The 17,580-nt window shown below is 51.7% G+C and overlaps 1 protein-coding gene across 18 annotated transcripts in view; it reads right to left on the bottom strand.

Annotated features, from left to right (window-relative positions):
- Window positions 1-17,580, bottom strand: part of JADE1 (jade family PHD finger 1) — a 57,426-nt gene that overhangs the window by 13,968 nt on the left and 25,878 nt on the right. For 9 of the 18 annotated variants that reach the window (XM_024119341.2, XM_007120956.4, XM_007120955.4 and 6 more), the window contains 7 exons: window positions 15,942-16,027; window positions 15,555-15,594; window positions 12,717-12,874; window positions 10,588-10,775; window positions 7,825-8,036; window positions 4,731-4,898; window positions 3,376-3,492 (listed from right to left, as the gene is read on the bottom strand). In XM_024119341.2, the coding sequence (XP_023975109.1) occupies window positions 3,376-3,492; window positions 4,731-4,898; window positions 7,825-8,036; window positions 10,588-10,775; window positions 12,717-12,874; window positions 15,555-15,594; window positions 15,942-16,027 (969 nt within the window). The other 9 variants (XM_028492295.2, XM_028492301.2, XM_028492299.2 and 6 more) reach the window with 9 other exon arrangements.

Genomic DNA, 17,580 nt, shown 5'->3' with positions numbered 1-17,580 from the left:
AAGAATGACCACTAGCCAGAGTTTTTAAAGGAACGTGGATCCTCCTTTCTAACCCACGGCCAGGACGCGTCCCAACACCAGTGGGAAAATAAATGGCACACTCCTCCTCCAGCAGTGAGGGCTGCTCAAGACCGAGGAGGGTGAATTAAAAACTCCCAAAGACTGGAAAGGAAGAGGAGACCAGGACAACCCAGGACAGGAAGGATGGGACTGGTCTCCACACCCAAGGAAGCTCTGCCAGACGCAGAGGCTTCCAGGCCAGTGGGGGACAAGCTCTGAGGTCTGTGTGTGCTTCGCCTGGCAGTGCAGCCGTGAGGGGCCTGCTGCCTGTGGGTCGAAGGGAGGTCAACCTAGAGGCCAGGCCTCACCCAGCTCTGCCCCGTCCTTAGCAAACACCTCCCCCCTCCCTCTCACCGCCCCACCCGGGGAACTCCGTAGTGCCTCTGATCCAGACGGCAAGCCAGAGGCCTAGCAGGAGAAAAGAGATTTCTCCCCATCTGATCTCGCCAGGCGAATTCCTGGAAGGAGGTTCCTTGTGGTGACTGAAGCCAGTCCCTTAAAAATCAACACTGTACTGTGTGAGGCCAAGGGGTCCCGGGCAGCCAGGGCTGCAGACAGGAGCAGAACGGAGTGGCCCCAGGCCAGCTGAAAAGCTCAGTTAAGGAAGCTCATTCAGTAGAGCCCTGCACAGCACCACCACCAATCGCAGAGGCGCGGGCTGGGGCTTCTTCCCCTAACCATGTCAGCCTTTAAGAGGTGACTCATCGCCAGTCAGGATTTCTTCCATTATTAAAAAGTCGCTTTTACCCAGAAGTACAGAAAATCTAGCTCCCTTCACAGAAAATCAATTCCCCTGCTGAAAACACTTAAAGCGCATGAACATAAATCTGTAATTTTATCTATAATAATAACCTCAATTCCAAGAAACGTGTGAAATCAGCTTTAGTGGCAGCACAGACACACACACACAGCACACACACACACACACAGGTGCTGTTTTTCATCGTAAACCCCGAGGGAACCAGATCCAGAGGGTCCACCGGCGGCAGCTCGGAGTCTGAGGACTACCTCCGCGAGCCCGGCCCGTCTTTCTCTCCCGCCGGACTCGAAGCTGACCGAGGGGCGGCTGTGGGCCGCATCGGCCTCTTCATCCTTTCAGCACCCCCCTAAAACAGACACACACACACACACACACACACACACAGAGCACAGACGCACACAGACACACACACAGACACACAGACACACAGACACACACACACACACACACACACACACACACACACACACACACACACACACACCCCTGGTCACTATCAGTACAAGACAACGTGCTCCTCCCTCCTAGCGGGCAGCCAAGTGGGAAGTAAAGTGGGAACAGACGACGCAGACACTACCAGTGTTTGGCTTAAACGACACTTTAACTCAGCGCCCCGATCTGAAAAGAGGAGGAACTCGCCACGGCAGAACATTTATAAGGGGCTTTGTAAAGACGCCAAATGGCCTTCCTCTGGGTTTTCCTACTCAGGTTGACTCAGCAAACAGATGTTACAGAAACGTAAGCCAGAGCCTTTCCAGCTGCAGGCATTTCAGACAGGAATTCTTTAATAAAATCAGTCTATTCTGTGAAGATATGAAAAATCATCGAAAACTTCCTTGGCCTCTCCTCCTTCAAATTCATGTTCTGGGAAAAAGAGGTCAACGGCAACAAAAAAAGCCATTTTATCGTCTCTCTTCAAAAGAGACACAGAGATCCCAATCGACTGCCTCCTGGAAACATCAGTGAAGGACCTACTCGGTAAAGGGCGTAATTTCTATCCTCAGAAGAACATCGGGTAACTTGGAAGAAAACGATTTCCACTCTCCCTGGTTTGCCCCAGCTTGCTGCCCGCAAGCGTTCACGCGGGCCGTCTGCACACACATACACACACCCAGCCCTGTGTCTTTTTTTATTGTGTGGCTTTGAAAACATTTCTCCTCCACTCCCTCCTAACACAACTCTCAGGCCCGAGGCTTTGTCATGTTTTAATTTTAAGCAGATTCCATTCACATACAAAACTCTGCACTGTTTTCAAGGTCCGCAGCCAAACCCCACCAGCTGCCTCATGCCTCACCCTCTGAATATTCTGTTACATTCTGGATTCTTGAACACCAGTGGAAGCGATAACGAAGAAAAGCACAACAGCTTGGCGTGTAAAATGAAAACTTTTAAAAAGAAACACCAGTCAGCGGATACCTTACAGAGAGGAATATTTATCAGCCAAAATACAAACTGAGTTTGCCAAATGAGGTCATTTCTTTAAAACCCACGACTGGCAGTTTGACCGAGCCTGTGGAATCTGTGTGTGCGTGTGCCGAGCCGCCGCGTGTCCTGCATCAAGAGAGCAGCCGCCCCAAACCGGCACCTCTGCCCCACGGACTGTGACGCGGGGACCGAGCGGGAGCCGGCGTCCCTGCGCTGGCAGCCGCCCAGAGGCAGAGGGCCGACGGCGGCCACAGACGGCACCTGGAGGCCGCGGCGGGACGGCACCTCAGGCCTCCGAGGTCACGACCGTCTATGCGCCAAAAACGTGAGGCCCGGAGAGGAACTTCTCGGGCGGCGCTTTAGACAACACCAAGAAACAGCGCGCCGTCGACGGTCTCTCCGTGATTCTGTTATCTGCCTCACCATGGCTGTCTACACCTGCCTGTACGTGGACACAGAAAACGCAGGCCGACTTCTTGACGTACGAGCGCCCCTCCCCCAGCCCCACCCTCCCCCACACGGTACCGTGAAAAATCAGATATTCAGACTGGGCAGAACCCCTGGTGCAGCACCTCATGGGTGTCCCTCCACGCACCCGGTCGGTGCTCCAAGGAGTCCCCGTTTTACCAAATGCAAAAGGGCTGGCGTGCCAAGCTGACTTCCAACGGTGCGCACCTCTGAAAGCAGCGGCGTCGGGGGCAGCCACAGAGGCAGGGCCGCCGCTCGGCGGGCGAGAGGGCGACTGACCCTCCAGTGCCGAGACTCCAGTTCTTCCCCAGAGCTGTCGGCCTGTGGAAAGAGCTGCGATGCCAGGCTTGGGGCAGGGAGGGAGGAACCAGATACAAACTGGAACCGCCCTGCGGCTCAGGCGGACTTGTGAGTTGCCCTGTGATGGTTACAGCTGCGGTTCCGGTCACACTGGACGCTATCCATATCCACCGATAAAGGTGTGTGTACTGGGCTGGAGACGTCCCTCGGCGACCTCAGAAGGGCTGTGAGAACCTCGTCCTGCTTCCTGGATTCTGGTCCCATCTCCAAACCCCGTGACGGTTAGTTCACAGAGCCCTCCCCCGTCCCGCTCCCCGGAACAAAAGGAAGGGTAGAAACGCCATCCTGACTAAGCTGATTACCTGTATGGAGGCCCCAAACTTCTCATTGCAGAGGCTGCACACCAGCGCCCACCGACTGCTGGGGATGTGAGACACCTTCGTGATGGGCTCCATCTTCTCGGGGCTGCCAATGCTCACCTAGAGGCCCAAGAAGTAACAAGACAGGGTGGCAGAGGTCGTCAGACAGGGGCTGAACACAGACAGCAGCAACACAGAGATCCACTCCTTCCCCACGGCCCTCCTACCAGAGGGTGCCAAGGGGCACTCACCCCCCGAACGCAGGTAAAACCCCACCTTAAAGCATCAGGACAGCACAGGGGCCAGCTCTGAGCCAACCCCACGCCCTCCTCGGGGGGTCATCTGACACAAACGTCCTGTTTGTAAAAACACTCAGACACCCCAACGCTCACTGCTCACCCGAGTGACAGCAAAGACAAGGGAATCTACTACACCTCTGGTCCACTAAGAAGTGGTCAAGCCTGGGAATCCGTCTTAAACATACTGCAATCAGTTGTGAACGATGGAGTAGAAGGAAATATTGACCACTTTTAATCTCTCTCTCACGAAAGAAAACCATTCTCTTCAGTCAGAAACTATCACTACATACAAAGCGGAAAACTACCAAGATAAATAAGGTCCCCTCCCTCTCCGTATTCAGCCTGGATCACTGAACTGCACCCCTGTTAATACCAAACCGTGAGATCCCATGCTACCAAGACCCAAGTCATGAAGCCTCAATCCAAATCACTCCCAGATACTTTTCCTCAGGAGGAAAATGCACCAAAATCATATGCCAAAAAATGCTGAAATCTGAATCACAAATGATAGTCTCAGAGTGAGCCAAGCAAATTAAATTAGTCAAGGTCTGGGACTTGAAATAAATTAGACCAGACCTGAAATTAAAAAGGTTGAGGCTAAGTAAGAATTTTAATAAAAAAATCACAAAAATGTGACCTAGAGCAGTGGTTCTTTAACCATGACGGTGCTGTATGCATGGCCCACCAGGCCCAGGAGTTTACGGCCCATCCCAGGGCAAGGACAGAGCCACACCCAGGCCGCAGCGCCAACGCCGCGGGTCCGCTTCTGGGAGCGTGACAGCACCAAGAGGGTCAGCTGCAGCGGCACCAGAAGGGAAGTCTGAACACCTCCACCCAGAGTCCAACTCACTGCTGCCTCCAGTTAACATTTCCACAAATTTACACGCCACTGACCACATGACAGCATGCTCGAGATTCCATTTAAGGTGGAAAAAAGGGTAGCAAAATTCAAAGGTGTCTTTTTGCTCATCAGCTACAATGTGGCCCAGTGATGACTGGCTCCCTGCGGGGATGAACAGCCTCGGGCTCCCAAGGCGAACCACCAAGGAGGGCACCCACCTCGGGGATCCACAGCGCACAGCTCACGTGGACCCACTTGGTCCCACTGCGGGTGGGCTTCATGGCTCCGCCTTTCTTGGGACACAACAAACACTTGGGCTGAACCCCCAGGGCACACGTCCGGCACAGCCAACTGCCCTCTGGGACCTTGAGAATTCCGTAACAGGCCTGCAGAGCCACAGCACATCCCCAAGGAAAAGAGAGAGAGAAAAAGAGTTATTTTTACCCTGTGTATCTACGAATTTTAAAACGCCTAGAAAGATTTTAACAGAAGCATCCCCCCAAATAGAGGCACTCCTTTCAGGAAGAGTGCCGGGCCGCCTCACAGCAGCAGTCAGGAGGCAGGTACAAGGTACAACGTACTTACCTACCAGAGGGTGGTCCTGAGGACAGAAAGGTTTGTAAAAGATCTGCTGTGTTGCTACAAGATACCCATCTATACCAAGTTTCTAAATACTGGGCAGTAAATCCTCAAAACCCTCTCCAGGGCTAGATGGCGGAAGGCATCCCTCTCTGATTTACTGATGTAGGTGGGCTATAAAGTGAGGGAAAAAACACAAAGCAGTTGAGAGCCTCCCAAAGCTATTATGCGAGACACCAGTGAAAACGAGAAGGAACTAAGGAGGAGCCTCGCTCCCTGGGCTAAGCAAGCTCTCTACTAACCAGGCGCCCACACCCCGCCCGCCTCCCGCACACAAGTGAGCACAAGAGGCGCAGAGAAATGAGACATTCTAGACAAAGAGAATTTGGTCTCTTTGGCGGATATTTAAAACAAAGCCTGCCTTGCATAAGATGGTAAATTACACAAGACAGCAAAACCTGCAGGAATCAAGGCAACTTAAAGTCATTAAAATGGTTCAAAGAAAGAAAAGGCAAACGTTAAAGAAGTGAAGAAACAAAACCATGATGGTACCAGGAGCACATTCAGAGCCTTTTAAAAACACCAAACTGTTCAGAACTTTATCCTCAAATGAACTACAAGTCAGGAAGTGGAGAGACAGAGTAACATAGTTCCAATTCTCCAGACAGGAAAAACACAGCCGCTATGCAATCTGAATATCCAGGACGCAAAAAGGAAACCACAGGATGATAGTTCAGGGAAGTTAAGTGACACTAAGATTAGAGCTTAGGAGCGCTGTGTCGGTGCCATGAATGAGCCACTGTCAACACAGACTTACTGAAAAAAAAAAATTTTTTTTAATAGAGCTAACTGACACTATTAAGGTTTCAAATATCAGAAAGGTCTGTATCAGGCACTCTAGACAAAGTCTCATTTGAAGAGGTGATTTTTTGTTTTTTTACTGGAAAAGCAGGTCTAAGTAAAATAGAAGATTAAATAAAGGATGCCTGAAAGACAAGTCATGAAGAACATCTCAAAAGAAAAAGGAACCACAGGAAATGCTAATAGGCAATGTGGTATGGCTGAAAGAACAGCAGACCAGGCACGGGGCGGGGTGTGTGTGGGGGGTGTCATCCAGAGCTCCCCGAGTTCCAGTTCCAGCTCTGCCACTAATCCGCAGTGGGACGCTGAACAGCCCACCCCGACTTCAGTAACTCATTTAGAAGCAGAGGGTTTGGGCAGTTTTCAAGCAGAACCCTTTTTGTCAAACAAGATTTGTCTCGTGGGGGGGAAAGTAAAATGGCAGGAAAAAAACTGAAACGTCATCCAAGTAAATGGCACCAACAACATAAAAGCAACAATGGCAGTCACAATGCTCATGATCTGGAAACAACAAAATCTCTATAAGAATTCTCCATTATCCCAAGGAAAGCGCCTAGAAAATGTGAAAATCCAGAGCTACAGGATGGGCTGTAACATGACTTCCTAAGCAAGAGACTTGTGGTCTCCCCATCAGGATGAGATGGGACAAGGTCTCTGCTGATAAAGTCCTCAGGCAGAAGGGAAACCCAGGAAGCAGACACATTATAAAGAAAACAACAGTCAGGAACTTCACAAAGCAAACTTGATTCTTCTTCCCAAGAGGTCACCCAAGCCACTGTCCCACACAAGCCTTTAAGTTTGTTTTAAATCTCAGCACCAACAGGTGAATTCAAAGAAAGTACCTCTGGAGAGCCTATTAACTAATGAGTGTATGTGAACACATGTCCCCACAGAAATACAAATTACTTCATTATTGCATTAAAAAATAAATGAAAGAGGTAAGCGTCAAGACTAAGATTCTCCCAAGCTTTTTAAATTACCCAGTACCCAACTTTACTGAAGCAACCGCCAAATCCTCTTGACATCATGGAGGACAGGAAATAACTTTCAAGAAAAGGGGACCCTTTCCGCTTGTTCAAGGGCTCAGTTTATATACTAACATGTTAGCAAATGTTATGTGTTGAATACTGTCCAAAAAGTATATGTTAAAGTAAGTCCTAACCCCAGTACCTCAGAACGTGACCTTATTTGGACATAGGGTCACAGTAGGTGTAGTCAGTTAAGATGAGGTCACCCTGGAGTAGGGTGGGCCCTTCATCCAACGTGACTGGTGTCCTTACAAGAAGATGGCGACATGTGAAGACACAGATGCATGGGGAGGACACAAAGTGATGGCAAAGCCAGAGACCAGCGTTGTGCAGCTGCAAGCCGAGGAACGCCAGCAACCGCCGGCCAAGCACCAGGAGAAGCGAGGAAGGGTTCCCCTTCCAGGTTCAGAGGGGGCACGGCCCTGCCGACACCCTGATTTCAGACTTCTAGTTTCCAGACAGCAAGACAATAAACTTCTGCACATCCAGCTTGTGCAACGGCAACTAACACGGCAAACTAACGGCCTTTTCAAGAGCCGCCCCCCACCCCCCGCCCCCTGACCGCCCGAGTTCTCAGTAGCTAAAGCCAGGTGTCAGAGCAGGGCAGAGGGGCTCATACAGTCTAAGTAAACCTGACTTCTGTGGATGGGAATAAAGACACTCTGCGAAGAAAGAAGGAGGTCCACCGAGGATCCTATTCTCCTGGTTGTAAAAGTAACAAGGAATACTTCAAACACTAAGAACCCGTCAGGAACAGAAAGATGGGCACACGTCTTTAACTCTTGGACCCCGTCTGGAGGAACCACCCCAGGGGGCCTCCTTCCGGGCCCCGCTGCCCACATACCTGGTGCACACAGATGTTGCATTTGTCACAGAACACCATCTCATTGCCGTCCTCACCGTCAGGCGACTGGCAGACGTCACAGACCACGTCTTCGTCGTATTCAATCCCCAGGCCTTCTTCAGTCTCTATAGCGTGATTCATATTATCGTAGCATCGCTGTTCAAATTCCTCCAGGACCCTTTCCATGGTGTATTCATCTAACTCAGGCATTCCTGGAGGGAAAATGCCACAAAACCATTTTAATAAACCCATATTAATAAATATAACACTATTTATGCTAATAAAAATGCACAATGAATAAATAATATTATAAACAAATCTATCCTGAGTGCCCCCAAATATTTTCTATTGGATGTCCCTCAGACCCTTCCAAGGAAGGGTCTTTAAATTCAAAGGCAGAAAGAGACTTCCACCCAACAGTTTGTTCCTTACGGTCAGGCACTGAAGATGGAGTGCTTGCTGTAAAAAGATCATTCCCAAAAGGGTTCCAGGATATTAAATACATATATTGTTAGACTGTCATTTCATTACAATATTATATATAACAACTAGCACGTAAGTGACTTCAAAACCACGACTACCTGTTATGGTTTGGTATTTTTTTTTCCAAAAAACCATTCCATTCTTGCTACTTAAAATGGTGGTCTGAGAACAGACTTCACTGTGAACATTCAAATGTTTTTTACCTGGTTCATCCCTCCTCACCCTCTGAATTTACTAAGTTGAGAGGCATAGTTAGTCAGACACATGAAAGACGGAAACACAAGGGACGTCTCAAGCAAAGGAGACAGACAGCTCCTGGTGAATCAAAGAAAATGCATTCTTATGCAAGAATGGCCAAAAACAAACTTCAAGCAGTTATCATGGTATGGTTATAGCTAGTGGTGGGGATAACACTTTTATTTTCTTCCATTTGTGGACGTATTCCAAACTTCCTACAATGAAAATACTCACGCAGAAAGCAAAAACAGCTTGTAAAAAATATCCAAACACATGTAACTGGCAAGAAACAACAGAAGTGTCATTAGGGCCAAAAACAACTTATATCCATTATCATAAATTTAATTAACCCTTCAAGTTCTTGCAAACTTGGAGAACACATCAGCGCTGACACTGTGATAAGCCCTAAACACATAGTCAGAAAAGCCACCTATCCTCTCAAACCTTATTTCATGAGGAGATCGTTTCTGCGTGGCCAGGAGGTTTCATCTCAATTCCTCCTACCAGTTCTGAAAACACCACTGGCTTTGAAAATACAGTCCTATGCCCTGTAATTAATTTTTACCATTAAAAAGACCAATAAAAGCTAAGACAAACGTCTTTAAGCATGCGTTCAATACGTGCTATACAACTGCATCGCTTATCCTGCCCAAGTAGTCAGACTTGCAGTCTGATGAGTTAGCCCAGCACTCACCACCTAGACCAACCACCGAAGCCCCCGATCCCTGGCCGTCTGTCCCTCTGCCTTAACACAGGACACCCAGTCAGTCCAGTGCGTTACAGTTGTCTTTACAAAGTAGAATTTTATAGTCTATGAAGCTAAAACATAGTATTCAGTTCCAAGAGAGCACTGAAAACTTCTGAACAGACTCCCACCTCCTAGCCTGCTAACACCCTGGCCACTAATACCTAAAACCAAGGACCACAAGGAAGGAAGTCTACTTTATCAAAGTATCGGAGTAACAGCTTTCCCAGCTCAGTCCACACCGTCATTCCCATTCAAAGGCTGGGGAGCGGCACGCATGGCAGCATCTGTTACATGCCAGGCCCTGTGCTAGGCTCAGGCATCCACAAGAAACAAAGTCTTAGTCCTTCAGGGCTTTGAAATCCACCATGAAACACTCTGTAAATATTTACCATGTGCTAGATTGCAAACAAACAGCCTGTGCCACCACTTCCCGACCCTGACCTACAGCACAATGCTAATTAACCTCCACAGTCTCTCACAGGAAGCCCGGACTTGGTCTCGCTGACTTGCCATCACCACACTTCAGGCAACCCTTAGCAATCAGAAGTGGTGTGTAAGCCGAGATCCAAGTGTCACCCTGGTCGTGACACAAGGAGATGCAAGCAAACGAGGTACTCTGAGCTGTACATACACAAGAACGGTTGACTTGTAGAAAAGATCGCAATGGGCAGGGCACCCAGCTAAGGTAGGGCTTCACCAAAGGAAAGCCAGGACAGATCAACGGGTGAGAGGAGAAGGCACTCACGTTTGGAAAAGGACTTAAGGGGAATCACCGAGGTGAAAACACGAGGGGTGTGTTTGGAAAACGGTGAGCTTGGCTGGAGTGGCGTTTCCTGTGAGAAACCGCAGGCCACGGCTGAAGAAGGCAGCACCCGAATAGCCCCGCCGGAGGGGGAAGAAACAGAACACGGGAGCAGGAAACCGTGGACCAGCCCCTTGTGCGATCCTGGGGAAGCACTGCACTCCTCTGGGCCTCGTTCCCTTGAGGTAACCGGCGGGGTTGTGGGGTGTAGGTCAGGGCAGGAACTGGGAGCCCCGCTTTCCTGCCCGTGGAAGACACCCCTCCTCGATCCCACCCCTCTGTCCACGAGACGCACACAGACTGAGTCCCTCTCGGCACACCTGCCGCAGCTGGACACGCGCGTCTCCAACAAAGAGCCCGTGATCCTGAGACCGGACCGAGGCCGCGACGGGGCTGGCGTCGCCAGCGGTGAGGAGCCTCTCCCCTCAACCGCAGGCCTCACGCGCTCGCTGGCTCATCATCCGCACCAAGCAGCAGAGCCCCCGCCTCTCACCCATCTCCTTGAACTCCTCGTTGGTCAGTTCCAGCCACGCAGCGTCCATGTCGTTGAGATCGTAACGACACACGCTGTCGGCCAGCGTCCGGATGTCAACGTAGCCCAGCTCTGGAGGCTCGGAGCCCGACGAGACGATGTATTTCTTGGGCCTGATGAACATGAGGGACTTCTCTTCAGACACGACCCTGGTTAACAAGAAAACAAGGCAGCCAGGTTACCCCTCCCGCCACAAGAAAGGAAGTCTGCCAGAAGGCCCCAAGCGAGCTTCCACCTCCAACCTCCAAACCCTAGGTCACTGCCAGGTTCAGAGAGTTAAAACCCTAACGCCACCGCTGATAAAACAAAGTAGGAGTCGTTAAAACCCCTAAGATAGAAATAGATGCAAGTGAAAACGCTGCAGAAGTCTTCAAAATCAGCCGCTCCCACGTGGCCTCCCAGGACGCTGCCGTGCCCAGCCACCAGCCGCGACAGCAGCGCCAAGGGTTAAAGATTACATCACTTCCCACTCACCAGGCCTGCCCGCCCCTGCTGGAGGCCACCAGGCCCTGGCTTCTCTGGGACACGGAGGCAGCAAGAGCAGCCACACGGGCAGGGCATGCACAGCAGAAGGCCGGGAAGCCAAGGGGAGAAACCGTCACCTCTGGTTCTAGAACTCAGGCCTTGTCCATCACTAAGCGGTCTGAGGACCAGAGAGTCCCAGCCACGGGCGGGACGCTCCCGGCACAGCTGGGGGACCCAGGGCAGAAGCGCAGGTCCCCTCGCCCCCGCCCCCCCGGGGGACGCCTGGAGCAGTGCCGTCCCCTGCAAAAGAGCGTCCGCGCAGGAAGAGGGCGAATCACTGCCGACGGGGAGTGAGGGGCCTCGGAGGCGCCACCTGGCCACACGGCCCTCCACCCGCACGGCTCAGTGTGCCGGCGGCTCGCGGTAACCCCCAGCGGTCCCGAGAGGCTGTCAAGGTGTTCCCGTCACCCTACGATTACCAGGGTGGCTTCATCTACAGGACACGGAGACAGGCACGTTTAAGGGAGTTGTTCCTCCTACTCAACTAAGGGCAGGGTTTCAGCTGACACTCCCACGAGCTGTGTTAGCGTTTACTCGTCTTGTGCCGGGCTCATAACCCCTGGACTGGGATCGCCAGTGCTGCACAGCTCGTCGGTGCTGTGCCCCAGATGCAGCCCTGAGGCAACCAGACCGTGTTTCCCCTGCAGAGCCCAGTGAAACACGCCATCCACCCCACAGGCTGCAGTCTGACCTGTGGAGGCATCGGAGCGGTCACTTCAGCCTGCATCTTTATGGGGACATTTGTCACAGAGATCCCAAACACAATAACCAGACTCGACCACCGCCGGTGCCTGAGGGACAGGATGTGGGTGAGGGCCAAGGGGTAAATTCAGTCCACACTCGGCAATGGCGAAAGAGGTCATTTCGCAAAGCAGGCAGGTGACTGACAAGGCAGCGGCGGCACAGGCGGCTGGCCAGCCGAGCACAGAGGGCGCTCAGCTCCCTCGCCCCGCGAGGGGCCTCAAGGCCGGTGGAGCCGGCCGGAGAGGAAACAAGCAAACCGGCCCAGCTTCACGCTGAAGCCCGTCGGCGAAGAGCCGACCCTCGAGACCCTTAAGGAGAAAAGCGGTTTGAGGTAAATCCAGAGAAAGCCCAAGAGCAACTGGACAGAGTGCGTCCGAGGAGCACGCATCAACACCCTCCCCCCCGCCAAGCTCCCCGTCCACCGGACCCTGACCACCCTCCCCCAGAGGCGGAGGGGCCCGGCAGGACCCAACAGACGGACACCTCTCTCCAGCACGGCGGCTCGCCAGCGGGAGAGGGGAAGCAGCTGTGCAAACGTCCAAATGTCCCTCCCGCAGCCAGCCACTTCCCAGGAAGCTGTGGAATTTACCTTCCTCTCTAAGAGAGAGGCGCCTTCCCAAGGTGGCTGCACTGCTAAGTCTGGAGGCCCATGGCCCTTAAAAGCACTACCTTCGGACCTGAGGTGTGTTTCCACCGCATTTCTCTTTCCCCAGAAGCCTCACTGCTAACCCAACACTGCTGCTGCTCTCAGGCACCCAGCTCTCAGGGCAGAAGGCAACCGTCAGGGGAGAGGCGGCACCCCACCCCTGGGGCACGTCTACCTGGCCACCGGCTGAGGGATGGTCCCAGGGCTCACCGGCACCTGCACCCCTTTCTCCCACTCCTGTCTCCAGGGATCCGCCAGCACATAGTACTCATCCGGGTTCAGCTGGTAGGAGTCATGCAACTTCATGGCGGTGATCAGGTCTGTCCTAAACACCTGGAAAGGGAAAGAAAGGGTCACTGACATTGGATATTTGCATCCTTATTCAGAGCGCTGGCAGCTGCAGGGTAACCATGGAGCTGCCACGTAACAAGGTCACTGTTTCAACAGAGAACCAGTCTGACCTACTACAGGAAACTCCAAGGCCTGCCACGCCCTGGGCCTCGCTCAGGGTTGGAGGTGGCAGCGGCTCACACTGCCCTCCCTCCCTTGCCAGCCCCGAGAGATGGCAGCGTCCGCACCAGCTACCGCAACACAGGAACCTCGGGGTCGTCCCCGGAAAAGCTTCTAAGAGCTCCCAATTCACCAAGCAGGCTGCTGAAAACACATGCCTAAAAAGTCCCTGGAGGGAGATATTTCACTCCAGGGTGCCTTTCTCGTAAATGTTTAAGAAATAAAACTCCACTAACCATGTAACAACTCCAAGCCAAAACCAGAGCCACCAGGGATCCCTCTTCTCCACTCCGACTGCCTCTCCCCACCTCCCGCCTGCCCAGGTGCCCGGGCTGACAGCAAGGTGTCCGGGGAGGGCGGGTCCTGGTTGGCTAGAGCCAGGCAGAGTACAGGATGGAAACATCTGGGAGAGAAGCAACGACACACCAACGGAGGCAAGGTAGAAAATGGGCTGGTAAAGAATGTGTTTGCACACCTTCACCTGGCATAACTTCTACTAGGAAAGCAGCATTTGTGGGGAAAGGAGAGGAGGGAAGGAGGAGAGGAGACAGAGAGAAAGAAAGAAGAAAGCAAGCAAGCTACCGCCCTCTCTTCGCCCTGCCACAAACAGACGCACAAGACTCAGAAGTCCCCCTTGGCCAAGAGGGCACCTCAAGGCCTCATCTCGGGCCAGGAGGGGAGCATCACAAAGGTGGCCCCCGCGTGCCTGCTCCTCCTGACGGGGCAGGAAGTGGCCGGAGCCCAGTCCACTCCACTCCTGTCTCAGGGCCACACGAGGAAGCTCTGACCCTGGCATTAGCGCTGGCCCCAAGTTGTATTTGGCACCAAGCGTGCCTGCATCTGTAAGCTACACTCTCTGTTTACACAAGTCACAATGCTGAACTCTCTCTTCTTGGGACAGGGAGTTCTTTCTTGTGCTGCTAAGCACAGTTCACATTATATGCCTGCTAATAGGTCCGTATTTGTTTTTCCTGGTGGCTTTTCAGGCTGGTGATCACTTCAATGAACTTCACCGTAACGAAGTCTGAGGCAGTGTCTGAATAAGAGGGCCACGTCTCCAGCCTGCCATTTTGGGCCCGACTTTCCCCCGTTTGCCGCCACTCCTCATCTCTGAAGTCCCAGTAACAAGCAAGAACCTGGCTGTGCACCTCCCACGAAAGCACAAGATCAGGCCCCCTGCAGCACCGAGCCCCGCAGCAGATGCCCGCGCCCCAGGGAGCATTAACTTTGTCAGCCATGCCCTCCAGACCCCCAAAAGTCCTTTCGAACAAAGTCACAGATCTACATCTTCAGGAAGCACATCAGTTAAAAACACATTCCAACTAAGTCTGATAAGTAATAAACAAGGGATTTTGCCCAAGAAGAAGGAAAATCAAACTGAAGCAACAAGATGAGAAAAGGCAGCCCAACGTTCCTGCACTCAGAGACTTGGATGAGGATGGTCAGGGACTGAAACAGATGTCCTCAAATGGACGTGAGCTCCTGAGTCCCCAGCAGGGCTCAAGCTTAGCACTTCAAGTATAAAGTAATTTCAACTCAGAAATTTAAAAAAAAAAAAAAAAAAAGCCCTGGAACAAAACACAGGTCAGGGACAAGACTGGCGCCATCCACGCTTCCCAGTGCCGACTCTGGGAGGGGTTCTAGCTGCCCTCGGGGCACCGGTGCGCTCACACAGGTATCAGCTCCCTGCTGGAGCACCGTGTATTCCTGCCCTGAAATAACAGGAGTGCAGTGTGGACATCAGAAAGGTATTAGGGCGTTGTGGAGGGAATTAAAGAGAGAAAAAACAACAGCAGAGTCACTCCCGATACCACAGGAAAGGAAGGCAGCACTGCAGATTCAAAAGGCCAAAGGCCTGGAACAAATCAAGGTGATAAAACGGCCACCTTCTCATGAACATCTGATCTAATGCTTAGGTGTCCCCTGGGATGGTCCTCCACACTCTAAAGCAGGCTACATGCCACTTCCTCGTGGAGGGAGTTATCCCACCAGTAAATAGCCCACACTCCTCAACACAGCGCCCCGGCTGCCCCGCGACCTTCCAAGAACTTCCGCGTGGATGGCGGCCTCTGCTCGGTCGCTACAGGATGAGGCTGTCTTTGAAGTCATCCCACTAAGAGGCAGTACAAAACCAAGGGGCTGGACCGAAAACTCTCCTCCCCATAACCTGCTCACCTAAACACCGTGACAAAAACTAAAATGCCTTTTCTTCCATCACTTAGATCCTCAGAGCCCAGTCCAAGGTTTTCAGAGAACAAAGATCTCAGGAGTGGGAGGGGCCCCTAACCAACAAAAGCCACAGAGAAACTCACCCAAAAACAATTTTGGATAGATAGATGACAGATAGGTAGATAATAACAAAATGTGAGGGAGCAGGGAAATGTAGAATGAGAAACAAATTTCAAAAGAAGGGGAAAGAGCCTTAAGCATAATCCCCTAAAAAAAACCCCAGAATTACATTGGGTTTTGCCAAACAAGCCACAAATTCATGACTAAAACTAACTTGAGGCTGGCAGTGACCGGCAGCAGCTGAACATGCTGATCTCCAGGCCATAGGAAAAGTTGTTGGGAGCCAGCAACGGTGGAACAGAGAAGGAAAAAAAAATAAAAAGAATTAATAATAATAGCTAACATTTACTGAGCAGGATTTACCTTCCACATATTAACCTCTGGGTATTAACCCACTTAATTCTCACAAAAATCCTATGAGGTGAACACCTGTATTATCCCCATCTTACAGATTTGGAAACTGAGGCACAGAGAGGTTAAGTAACTTACCCAAGAATGCACAGACTGACACCAATATCAACCAACCAGGTGTGTGTGTCAACCATATGTACTCATGCACACACGTACGACACGCACAGTCACGCCAGCATTCAAGAAATACCTCCGAAGGCTTTCGATCTTCATGTCTGGAGCATGAACTTCTCCTGTGCTGGGATCTGGAATTCTGTGACCAAGTAGTTGACAGGCCTAAAGAAACAAATATCCGAATAGGAATAATTAAAAGTACACAAATCACTGAGTGTTCACAGGGTTCTTTTTTTTAACCAAACTCAGCAAGGCTCCCCTCAGCACCACCCCAGGAGACGGCCCGATGCTCTGCCAGAGCTCTCCTCTCTCCCCTGGAGCTCCTCCACTCCCATTACTCATTTAAACACTCACTTCCCACAGCAGGCCAAGAAGACCACTCGGCACACACTGTGTTCAGGGCTGCTGTGTCACAGGTACAACTCACAGGAGGGGAGAGGCCTTTCAAGAACACCATGCAGGTAGAGCCTTCATCCACAAGCCTGCACTTCTTAAGAGGTTCAAAGCCTTGCATTGGTAAATATAAATTCAGAAACTTCTTTTTTAATTTTCAGTAACTTTTTAAACACTAACATCATTGTGCTAAATCCTAAAGCCATCCTCCAAAAGGTCTGACTCCACAAAAGAACTTAGCAATCCCTAAAAAAGGAAAACTCAGACCCGCCGTAGACTAGGTGCTCCGGCCAAATCACCTTTAAAATTACCTACTCCCCTTTCCCAGAGAATGCCTGTCAGCTCTCTTCTGAGCTCTGAGGACAAGCTGCTCTTACCCTCTGCCGTGGGGCCTTTCCCCCGCCAAGCCATGGAAACTGGAAGCCCTGCCAGGCCACCTATGTCTCTTAACTGCCCCCAAGGCTGAGCTCCTCTCGCGCCTGAGACCCCTCTGCAGCACTGGCTCCACCCTGCTTGAGATGCTGCCTCAGCCGCAGCGGCAACTCTCCTTCCTGGTGTCCCCACTCTGTGGTCCCCTGTCCTTCACGCATGAGCTCTCTCATCTTCTTGCCCCAGTGCCCTCCCCGGGGAGCTCCCACCCACGCCCACAGCCTTACCGGGCAGGCCCAGGAGACTGCCAGACCTGCGCTCCCACACTAACCTCCCTCCCAAGCACCAGGTCCACGTTCACCTTCAGATCAGACATCAGTCAAGCCCACGGCGTTCCTGAGATCAGTCAACCCAGCACAACAGCGACTGGGCTCAACATTTTACTCAAACCTGCTCTCCTATTCCTACTTTGACGCATATCACCACCATCTCTACCTGAAGTCAGAAATCAGAGAGTCATTCTAGACTCTCTTCACTCGGGACACATCCACTCCACGGCCCAATAGCTCAGAACCCAGCTCCTCTTCTCTGCCTCTGCCACCGCCTCCTGTCTGTGGGGGCCGTACTGACACCAGAGATCCGGAACAGCCCTCCTAACGACCTACCTTCCCAGTAACTTGCCTCCATGGTGAACAAACTGTACCATTTCCCAGAAATTAACAACTCCCCGCCCCAAATAAAAGCTAAAAACTGAGGGAACTGCCATTCTACCAGTAAAATCACTTGCCACTCAAAACAGGAAACCCGTATCTCTACAGATTCCAGAGACAAGGGACACAGAATCAAAGCATCCTTAAGACCCTGGGGACATTAAGAAGTAGGCTCTGCCCATACGCCTATCATCAGACCTGCAACGACAGAGACTAAAGGGACTGCCAAGCTTCCCTCTGGCA

Source organism: Physeter macrocephalus, chromosome 7 (assembly GCF_002837175.3).
Source record: "Physeter macrocephalus isolate SW-GA chromosome 7, ASM283717v5, whole genome shotgun sequence".
NCBI classification, from domain to species: Eukaryota; Metazoa; Chordata; class Mammalia; order Artiodactyla; family Physeteridae; genus Physeter; species Physeter macrocephalus.
Note: the sequence above shows the minus strand (reverse complement) of the source record. Positions and strands in the feature narration are given on the sequence as shown.